General features: G+C 51.3%; 1 protein-coding gene across 13 annotated transcripts in view; it reads left to right on the forward strand.

Moving 5' to 3' along the window:
* Nucleotides 1-10,603, forward strand: part of tmcc1a (transmembrane and coiled-coil domain family 1a) — a 33,366-nt gene extending 22,763 nt beyond the window's left edge. For 12 of the 13 annotated variants that reach the window (XM_078082899.1, XM_040194154.2, XM_040194152.2 and 9 more), the window contains 4 exons: nt 4,087-4,347; nt 4,558-5,249; nt 7,366-7,501; nt 8,682-10,603. In XM_078082899.1, the coding sequence (XP_077939025.1) occupies nt 4,087-4,347; nt 4,558-5,249; nt 7,366-7,501; nt 8,682-8,990 (1,398 nt within the window). In that variant the 3' untranslated portion in view covers nt 8,991-10,603. Of the gene's footprint in view, nt 1-2,985; nt 3,204-4,086; nt 4,348-4,557; nt 5,250-7,365; nt 7,502-8,681 lie in introns of those variants that run through there. The other variant, XM_040194158.2, reaches the window with a different exon arrangement.
* Nucleotides 10,604-11,323: the final 720 nt, after the last annotated feature.

Consider the following 11,323-nt stretch of genomic DNA (forward strand, 5'->3'; position numbering starts at 1 on the left):
AAGAACCGTTGAGGGTCAAATATCTGATAACTGATTTGTCACAAGCACCGATTGTTTTTCGCAAACAACTACAAAGTTCAGCTGGACACCTCCCAATAAAGCACATGCTCTCGCCGCGTGCTCGCGTCCGCTCCACCACCCTAACCGGGACCTGATCCATTTTTATGTGTCTGATAAAAGGCAGCAGGACCCCCTACGTGATGCCACTTTGTTGTGACAACCGCTTTTCTGATTGACTGCAAGGGGTTAAAGATCGAACGCGACTAATCAGGAGTGTGAAGTTCAGTGATACCGGGATGATTGCCTGGGGAGGCCAGCGATAAGGTCGGCGAGAAAGGCAGAGGTACAAATGGAGCGAGGACGACGGTAGATAAGCCTCGGTGGAGCAGCGGATGATCTACCGTCTGCCTTACTTCAGAGAGTCAATAGGGGCGGTGTGGAGCGGAGTTCTGGGCTTATTGTATCACTGTTGCATCTTTGGCATAAGAAACGCAGGCCGGCGTCACGGGAACGCGACGCGCAACGACCAACGAGGTCCTGCACGTTGACACACAAAGTGACCTGCATCACGTGCACGAAACGAAACGGAGCAACTGCTCCACATGAATTCAACTGCTAAATACCGTTTCTAAGTCCTTCATGTAAAGCTGTAAGTCTGCAACAGGTGGCCGTTTGTTTCGTTCTTAAACGTGTGCTGGACAATTCCTCCATCTTTTAACAATCAGCAGCAGCAAACCCGATTGGAAACTTGGGCTCTGAATTTGCTTTTGAATATATTTACTGAACTGTTTCACCTGATGCAACAACATATACATGCAAGAGGAACTAAAAGTGGAGTGAAACTGGGGGGAGGAGGGGGGGGGGCATGCATGTCTAAAGCTGTGGAGGCGAAAGAAACGAGCTGCTAAATCGCCCTGAAATGCATCACAAAGAGCCTTCTGATATCGGCCCGTTTGCTGCTCCGGTGACCTACAACGAGTGGGCGGGACTTAGAGGTGGCTGGAGGTGATGGGCAGCACCAGATGTTTTACATTAGTAGGTCATTTAGCGGACGCTTTTATTCAGAGCGACTTACATTGAATAAGATGTATTTGGCCTTACGGCTTCTCCGGCCCCCCTGGGGGGGGGGGGGGGCTGGAGGGAAGTCAGGGCGGCTCTGACCAGCTCGACTGGGACCAGCGGCCGCCGCACATCCTGGTGCACCAGCAGGACGACCCGGGGGCGCGGTGAGAACAGGCTCCTTCCTGTGTGGACGGGGGGGGAGCTGATGGCTTTTCGTGTTCCTTTCTTACTGATAAAGACTAATCTGAGAGGGATCACCCCCCCCCCCTCCTCTCACTCAGCTTCCCTCATTAGGCCACACCGGCTCCAGTGATGCAGGGCCTGTCGCTTCTTGCTTCAGTGGCTCAGCTCGGCTCTGTTAACACGGGCAAATTAGCCTAATCCCTCAGCTCGCCGTCTTTAATTACGTGCGCGATTAGCCGCGGGAAGAAAAAAAAAAAACCCTCCCCTCATTTGGGGACGACACTGATCGACAATTTGTTCGCGGCCTTATCTGCAGCGTCTGAGGTGAAAGCCGCGTGTGCGGAAAGAAATCCAGGTCATAAACGTGCAAAGGAGGGAGGGGGGGGGGGGGCGGCGGCCTGGAGCCACCTGACGGAGCATCTGTGCGGCCGGGGGGGGGGGTGGGGAGTTGTATTGGTCGGTGAGCTCGGCCTGCTTATCAGTGTGTGGAAGCTCTGCTCTGCATCGCGGGGGGGAACTCCGGGTCCAAAGGGTTCCGCTCCCTCGCCCTTTGGCCTCTTTATCTACCGGATAACATGTCGTCATCTTGAATTACTCCCGTAATGTGGTCGTCCGTAAGAAGAGGCTGGTATGGATGAAGCGGGCGCTTAATTCACACTCGCCCCCGTCGAGCTATTAATACCGCGTTGTTTATAGCCGAGACGGACCGGGTGCCGCTGTGAGACGTCACCTCGGGGGTTCTTCCTCCCCGCGCCGGCCCAGCAGGCTGTTCCAGTTCTGTGATTCATTCCGTCGCCTCGGCTGCCCGTCAACGGGATTTGATCACTCATGTCGACTCACAACGCGCACAACAGCTGTCCAATTAATTGACTCTTAAAACGCTGTCGCACAGCAATAAAAATACATATTTAATATAAATTTGGCTTAAAGTTGTAAGCCAAATTATCTAAAAAGAAATAAAACTTTTGATGAGTTGCCAAATCTCAAATGTGCCCGTAGCTTAGTGTGTGTGTGTGTGTGTGTGTGTGTGTGTGTGTGTGTGTGTGTGTGTGTGTCTTTGTGTAGGTGTGGCGGTTGGACGTGAAACTGGTTTTTCTTGTAGAGCTGATGATCTGTCTGCAGAGACCGAGAGTCTAGGAGCTGGTCTCGCATCAGGGCCCAGTTTGACCAGTAGCCTCGTGTTCAGCTTGATTAGCTAAGATTCGACTTTAAACGAGGAGATTTCTGTTTGACTGGTTTAAGGTTAATGCAATTTAAGTTGTGGTTGTTAGTCTAAGATGAGCTTAAAAGGACAGTTCTTCCCAAAATAAAGTATTACGTAGTGCTATTCTGGATTGTTTTGGTGTGGGTGGCTTAGTTTTGGAGATGTTAGCCGTCCCTTTTACACAAACTACCATTTCTACAACACTGTTAGTGGCTTATCTTGATGAACATGGTGCTATATTGTATTGATGTAAAGGCTGATAACGTATTTTGTCTGTATGAGTAAATATTAGACTTCTGCATTCTGATGCAGTAGAACAATCCAGTGGCTTTCTGGAAAGTACAACTAGACCTCCTTGTGTAGTACTCGTGTTCCTATTGGTCGGTGAATCTATTACAGCTTATAAGCGCTATTTCTGCTCGCGCTGTCGGGATGATTGACGGCGGCCGGCCGCGCCGCTCGGAGGATGATGTCATCGCTCAGCTGTGAGGGAGGGAGGGGGGCGGGGCTTCGCGGAGTCGTTCTCAGGTGCTTCTTTGCGACTCTCACAACGAGCCCGACGAGCTGCAGCGCGCGCGGCCCGGCGAAGCCTCCCGGGAACCGGCGCGGAACTTGTTGTGTTTTAACACAAAAATATATATATATATTATTTTTTTTAACTTCTAACGGAGCGCGAGGGCGGAAGGACCGAGCCGGTGTCCGGTGCGGGGGGGAAATGCACTGGGAAAAGCTCCTCCGTGTGACCAATGGGAAGGTGAGCGGCTGTTAATGAGGTGGAGGTATTTAAAAAAAGTACAGCTGGTTTGGTTTGAACTCTAAAGGGAGTGTTTTTTTTAATGTGGACTTTTGTTTTCGTCGCTCCCGGATGCGCTGTGCTTTGTGTCATCGGTTAGTCATGCAGGTGAGCCTGCTGCTCGCTTTTGACCTGTTATGGAAATAAAGGCACGTCTGTTCTGAGAAGTTCCCGTTGTCCTCCCTGGCTTTTTCTCACAACAGCTGCTTTTGTGTGTGTGTGTGTGTGTGTGTGTGTGTGTGTGTGCATGAGAAGAATATTCTAAGAAGAAATATTTTGATCACAGTGCCTAGATGAATCACAACTGGCTGTAGTGTCACTTTATTGTTCGTGTCATTTGAGGGAAAATCAACATTTGTGATGGAAGGTTCTGTCGTAGCTTAAGAAACAAAGGAAAACTCCAGTTTAGAGAGATTCCTTGGTTCTTACACCAATGCTTTGTGGCTTATTGACAAACTATTAATCTGTGAACACAAATGTAATATCCTGTGAGTCTTTCTATTTATCTACTGAACAAATAGAAGTGGAGATCAGGCTGATGGTCTTTTCATAAGCAAAGCGACTCGCAGCCACCTGTGGATGTGCACTTATTGAAAATGATTCACTTTTCTATCGATAGAAAACAAAATCAAAAGATTTCTATGGATGTCCCGAAACGTTTTTTTGGCACTTTCTTTTCACTGAAAACGAATGGAAAAAAATGACATTATGCCTGTTCCTCTTTAAAGAAACTGACCGAGTATCTAGTTTAGCTCTTTCCTGGCAAACGGCCACAGAAATGCAGAAGCCTTTTTTTTTTTTTTTTTGCATCAGTCAGCATCTTTCTCCGTCTCCTTCCTCTCAGATCGACCGGCTGGAGGTGAGCGGGCTGGTCCAGGCGCCCGCTGTGGCCGTGTCGTGCGCGGCGGACGGTTCGCTCCCGGGCGGCGAGGACGGGACCCCCGACCCTCAGCGCACGAAGCAGGCCATCGCCCAGCTGCAGCAGAAAATCCTCAAGCTCACCGAGCAGATCAAGATCGAGCAGACGGTCCGGGACGACAACGTGGCGGAGTACCTCGAACTGGCCAACAATGCAGACAAACAGCAGAGCGCACGCATCAAACAGGTGAGATGAGAGGCACAAACCATCCCAATGGAAACTAATCCGGGCTTATGTGACTATCAGTGCATTAAAACCATAACCCCTTAATTCACTTAGATTGTCCTCAGGGGGAAGGATGGAGCTCGTACTACATGTCCTAACGGCGGAGTGGATTATTGCAGCGTAATGCTCGCTAAACCCCTTCGCTAATCAAACCCCCTCTGTGGCCGTCAGGTTTTTGAGAAAAAGAACCAGAAGTCGGCGCAGAGCATCCAGCAGCTGCAGAGGAAACTGGAGCATTACCACCGGAAGCTGCGGGAAGTGGAGCACAACGGCATCCCGCGGCAGCCCAAGGACGTCCTGCGGGACATGCAGCAGGGCCTGAAGGGCGTCGGAGCCAAGGTCACGGGCTTCAGCGAGGGCGTGGTGGACAGCGTCAAGGGCGGCCTCTCCAGCTTCTCCCAGGCCACCCACTCCGCCGCCGGGGCCGTGGTCTCCAAGCCCCGGGAGATCGCCTCGCTCATCCGCAACAAGTTCGGCAGCGCCGACAACATCCCGTCGCTCAAAGACTCCCTGGACGACCCGTCGGGGGAGGAAGGCGTGGCGGGGGCCGGCGGACGCTCTCTGGGCAGCGCCGGGCACCACCTCCAGCCGAGCCCCAGGTACGGCAGCGAGGACGACTGCTCCAGCGCCACGTCGGGCTCGGCGGGGGCCAACAGCACCACGGGGGCCCCCGGGGGTCCCCCGAGTTCCAAGGGCAACACACTGGAGAGGAGCCAGAGCTCCAGCTTGGATATGCTGCTGCAGGAGGTGCAGGAGATGAGGGAGGGCCAGGCCAGGCTGGAGGAGAACCTGGACAGTTTGAAGAGCCACTACCAGAGAGACTACACGGTGGTTATGCAAGCTCTGCAGGAGGAGCGCTTCAGGTACACATACTCGTGAACGCAACACTGACCTGTTCTCTCGTCAGCATGACGTGCCGCTCTGTGCATTGGGGAGATGGTTCATACCGCATAACCAGTAGGGGTGGGGGGAAAAATAGATTTTTTCGATTTCTCTCTAAAACGATTCGGTCTCGATTGAGAAAAGTTAATAATCGGAATTTTAAAAAAAAAGGCTGTCTTGCGTGAGATATTTGCTCGCTCGCGGAGCGTGAACTTCCTCGCTCGCGAGGTTAGTCTCTGCTCGCGCTCGAAGGTGTTTTCTACGCGCTCGCTGTTTTTCTTTTTGGCAGTAAGGGGGCGGAGCCAGTCACCATGGTCTCTCCACCTGATTGGTTACAAACCCCGTCTTTGGATTGGCTGGAGTGACGCATTCACACAACTATAGAAGCCCATTTCTGCACTAATGTAAGGGGATAAAAAGAAATTATGAGATAAAACGTTGTCAAAAAACAAACGCCCCCCTTCGGTGATCGTAGTGGACCGTAGACGACAACCAGCTACAACCATCATTTACCATCATTACCGGCACATTAAGAGCAATGCGTCCAGCTCGCAGACCGGTCCGTCAGTCTGAATATCTAATAACTTCACCGAACTATGGAGGATCCTGTGCACATCTTACCTCATTATTTCCATTTTACAAAAAGTCGATCCGTATTGAAAGTTAGCAAGATATTTACAGATTTGGACTATTTTACAAATACGTACCGGTCTGAGACTAAGAGCAGCTTTTTCTTCATTTAAAAGAAAAATGAATCTGTTTAATATTTTTTTTACATCGGCTACTTCCATATTGTGTTGAAATGCAAGCTGCATTGGTTCTTGCATTGTTGATAGAAAATCATATTTGTGACAAAGATTTTCTTTTCTCTTATAAAAATTTAGAGAAGGTAATTCATCTGTTGATTTTCTTTAATTATCAAATAAAGTAGGAAGTGATTAGCAACCTTTGAGTAGCAAACTTAGATTTCAGAAAATTTAGAAAATCGAGATGCATCGATAATCGTTTTATCAGTTTAGAATTGTTGACCTCTGAATCGGAATCGAATCGTGAGGTGCCAAAAGATTCCCACCCCTAATAACCAGTGCTGTTAAAATAACTAACTCTTGCTTAGACAATTTGCTTTCCCATTTAAACTGGTAGAAACGGCCCTAACTGCTGTTGTGTTGCATCTCTGGTGTCTCGTCTCAGGCTCAGACGTCTCTGCTGCTTTTGTTTTGGGTTCGTCTGAGAGCAGTTGGCTTTAAAAACAAAAATCACACACACACACACAAACACTGCAAATTCCTCCAGAATGTCCCGACAAGAGGGCACAGAGATTAAGAGGGCAGGACAATGGCGGGAGGAGAGCAGCTTACACAGCTAAAGAAACACAAGCATTTTTCTCCCTAAAATGTCCATCTGAATTAGTGTTTGTCTTCTCAGACCGAAATAATATCCAGCAGAACAGAATGACCCCTAAGGAGCTTTTTTCCAGCCGGCCTCCCGGGAATAATAGTTCACAAACCCGTCGTGTTGTTGAGTATCTATTCAGGGACTGAATCATTTCCACCACCAAGAACAGCCTGGAATATCGGTTTTAATTGACATGTCACAACAATTCAGATGACTTTCTTGTAATATTGATTAAAGACATGACCCTGGGCTGTGGGAACCCTGACGCTCGCCTCTCTCAATTCTTTAACTCGTAATAGACCGGACACACAACCGTCTGATCCAAAATGTTCATCGCACCTGCCTGAAAGTCTGTACAAGAGGAAACCGACTCAGACAAACGCACAACGCGAGCGTCTTAATGTCTATTCTTGTCCCGCGCTGTCCATCCTGCCAAAACAAACAACGCTAAAGATTGCTCTCCTCCTGCTGGGAACCTCCCATTGGCGTCTCTCCTCCTGCTGCCTCTCTCTGATTGGCCGGTTGCATCGGCAGATGAGCCGGCAGCCCTGGTCCTGTCAGGGAGAGTCATCAGTTCAGTCGGGTGTCGTGTGCTCAGATGCCCTCAGAGTCGGTTTCTGCTAATTCCTGCATCTGTGTCCGAGCTAATGATGACCCCGGACACTCACGTGTGCGTGTGCGTGTGTGTGTGCGCGTGTGCAGGTGTGAGCGTCTGGAGGAGCAGCTGAACGACCTGACGGAGCTTCACCAGAACGAGATCCTCAACCTGAAACAGGAGCTGGCCAGCATGGAGGAGAAGATCGCCTACCAGTCCTACGAGAGAGCCCGAGACATCCAGGTCTGTCCTCCAGGCCGCCGCCCGCCGGTCACGAATCGACTTTAAATATTAACAGGCCACTAAATTAATCACTTCGGTCCAAATCACCATACTTTTAAATTGGCTGCTTCAAGAAACCGGCCCGGCGTACAAATGAAGCGTCAGAGAGAGATGATAAGAATGTTTAGAGGATAAAGCGAAAGGTTCAATTAAATGGTCCTGGTCCTCACTTCTGAGCCTTTATTCCTGATAAAGCAAAAGGCGATTAACTGCATTTAAATTCACACGGACACGTTCACTTCCTCTGACACTTAACTGACACACAACAAAGGCACCAAACACGATGTTTAATGGAAACGTTATTTTGTTGGTGTCCTTATGAGGTCGTTCATGTTCCAATTGGTGCTTTTGTTTCTGTCCCTTAATGACGGGGGTCACTGATGTCTTCTCCCTCACTACCTCTCAACATCTGCTCCAAGTCAACCAGCTGGCCCCCGATAGCCATGACAAATGTTCATTGAGACACTTCCACCACTCCGTAAATATCCTCCTGCAGCAGCGTCCATTCGGAGGTCTTGCCGGGTCGAGTGTTAAAGAGAGCTTAGCTATCTTTAAATTGCTTTTTTTAAGTTGCGCTAAGTCAATTAGGTCTGCTGAGACTAGACGTCAAGTGTGAGATGGTCTCACACACACACACACACACACGTACAAACGCACACCTCCCATCAGCTCCTTTGTCCATATTGACACTGTAAACAGGAAGATGAGACGGAGAATCCAGTCTGTTTGTTTTCTTCTAAACGCCAGCATTTCCTGGTCCTCGCCGTCCTTTCCAGTCGTGCGTGCGTGCGTGTGTGTGTGTGTGTGTGAGAGAGCCTGCATGAAGTCTATTTACAGCCTTAATTTGCCCCTCGACTGCAGTTCCTGCCCACGGAAGCGGGGGGGCGGTAGAGGTCTATGACATGACCACTATCTCGGGACACCTGACAAGTCCAACGCAACAGCTGAGCTGCACGTTGTTCCCTCAGACGATGACGTTCCGCTGTGATCCGGGTGCCGGTGGACCCGCCGGTGCCACCGAACTGCACCGCATTAAAACCCGAGGAGCGACCGTGGAGCACTCGGGTAGAACGCGGTGCAGTAAAAGTTTAGTTCTCTGCGCTCCCGAGCTGACCGATCTTTCTCTCGTGTCCCTGTGCAGGAGGCGTTGGAGGCGTGTCAGACGCGGATCTCCAAGATGGAGCTGCAGCAGCAGCAGGCGGTCCAGTTGGAGGGGCTGGAGAACGCCACGGCCCGAACCCTCCTGGGGAAGCTCATCAACGTGCTGCTCGCCCTCATGGCCGTCCTCCTGGTCTTCGTCTCCACCGTGGCCAACTGCGTGGTGCCGCTGATGAGGACGCGCTCGCGCTCGCTCTCCACCCTCCTCCTCATCCTGCTGCTGGCCTTCCTGTGGAGGAACTGGGAGGCCCTCTCTGGGTTCACGCACCGCGCCCTGCAGCCGCCGGGGTGACCGCGTCCCGCCGCTGCCGGTGTCAACCGGCGATGCAACTTTAGCTTGCGCCCCCCCCCCCGCGCAGGAAGTTTTGAGGGGGGACCGCGGTCGGGCCCGTTAGCGCCGCCGCGCTCGGCCCGCGCGCCGCCCTGTAGGGCGACGCGGAGTCGAGAACAATCGATCGTCTTTCACGAAGAACGAGACTGTTTACATTTCTGAACATGAACTTTGGTGTCGCTGCTCGTCGGAATGTGGCATTGTACTGCTTTTATCCTTTAATCTACTGTAATGTTATTATCTCTAATAATATTTTATTGTCAACGTTCTTGAATTCAGTACCATGTAGCATCGCGCTCCCCCTCGCTACACGACGGGGAGCGCGAGTCAGGAAGACCGGGCCGGCGATTTGCTCCAAAGGCCCGGTCCAATTGTGGAGACGTGCACATGTGACGATGTGGTTGATTGCCTTCAGGCGCAGAACTCGGCTCGCTAGATTTTTCAACCGCGGGCTGAAGAAAAAAACCTTCCTGGGAGTTGCTCCTTTTCTTGCTGTGATGAAATCTGTTCATACTGAATATTTTTTGAGAGTCATGACGACCGGAGACTTTTTTTGCGCTTCCTCACCATTTCTAATCATGTGCTTTTACTTATTTCTTTCTTGTTCATCATTATTATTATTATTAAAAGAAGAAACCGTTTCACAAGGGAAATAACGGAAACGCGGAGCGGGCCGGCTTCAATGGGCCGCTCGCCATGGTAACGGCACATAAACACACGGGCAACATCTGCTTATTGTTTAGCCTCTGATTTAAATGCAATGACGAAAAACGACCGTTGTCCAAGAAAAGAACCGAATGAATTTTCCAGGTTTAATCGTCTCCCGCCATGTTCGATGAGGAGCGGAGAGCCCTGCTGGTGCTGATCCAGCTCCACCTCAGCTGGAGCACGAATGCCGCTGCTTTGTATCCACAGTGCGAGTCATCTCCGCGTCCTGTCAGGTCCTCGAGTGATGTCCCCCTCAGCCAGTGCCGAGAGACGGATGAAAGACGCTCAGTCAGAAATGTCACGAATGTCTTGCCTGAATGTCAAGGACCAGATCTTCAGATGTGTGTTCCTGAACCTCGAGAGCAGTTCCTCAGCTGGCCGTCTTTTCTTTAGTTCCTCCTCTCATGGAGTCGAGGACCCGACGTGGTTGACCGAGCGCGTCCACCTGGTGAGAGGCTCATTTCCCTGACTGGTTTCTGAACTGCACAGCTGCACTTTAGCTCGATGCCGGACGACCGGGGGACCTTCTGAAGGGACACTTTGAGAGGGTCTCGCCTTTAGGACAGAAGGGAGCGATGCGTGGAGGCGTCTCCGGTCTGAGTCGCTGTCATCCTTGACTGGAGATGCCCGCCCCCACCCCCCCCCCCCCCCCCCCCAAAATGATAGATATCATCGATCTGTTTCAACATGTCTGCCACTGCGAGAACGACCGGACATTTCGACCTTGGCTTGACCTTGGAGTAACACTTACTGATGTCCGGCTGGGATGGGGGAGGGGGGGGGGGGTTGTGTGCTATGCCACCCCAGTGCCTTCTGATGTCCTTTTGTATTTTGTAAGTGTGGAATAAATCAATTGCATTCCCAAACTAACTGAGCCGTCGTTGTTTCTTGAAAGTGACTTGTTGTGTTGTTGTTGTTGTTGGTGGTGGGGTTAGTGGTGGTCGTGCTGGGGGTCCATGTCTGCCTCTGGATTATTCATCACTGCGGGATGGGCTGATGAAACGCACATTTCGTGCTCTGAACCTCCCCTGTTAGTCACCTGGTGCAGGTTCCTCGTGCGGCCACTAGGTGGAGGTGTTTGTCCTCGTGTGTCCCAGCTGCTCTCTGACCTCTGCGGCCCCGCGCCGAGCCTCGTCCCCGCAGGACGTCACGCCGGCTTTTTTTTTTGTCCCTTTCCTCCGTTATATTGAACTTTATCGGCGCTCCTTTTCCACGCCGCCGGATCGTGATGCGCGTGGCCGCGCGCCAACACGGGGCGCGCGCTTATCTGCCCCACAGAGGGCAGAGGAGTAAGTTTACCCCCCCAGAGGGGTCCTCTGTAAACGGCCACAATGGAGCGCGCGCGATTTAGCGTGGACTTTAATTTAATTATTGCATGTATTCCGAGATGACGCTCGCGGGGCCTGCTGGGTGATTCACGCGGCGCGTGACCCGCCGCGGTCGCTCTGCTCCATTCGGAGATGTGCGCACGCATGTGCGCATCCAGAGCCAGAAAAAAAAAACCCGCTAACTACAATTGTGCATTTCTGAGTGGGTTTGAGGGGGTGCGCGTGTGTTGCGCTTGAATATTTATGAGGCAAAGGGCG

Source organism: Gasterosteus aculeatus, chromosome 2 (assembly GCF_964276395.1).
Source record: "Gasterosteus aculeatus chromosome 2, fGasAcu3.hap1.1, whole genome shotgun sequence".
Taxonomy (NCBI): Eukaryota; Metazoa; Chordata; class Actinopteri; order Perciformes; family Gasterosteidae; genus Gasterosteus; species Gasterosteus aculeatus.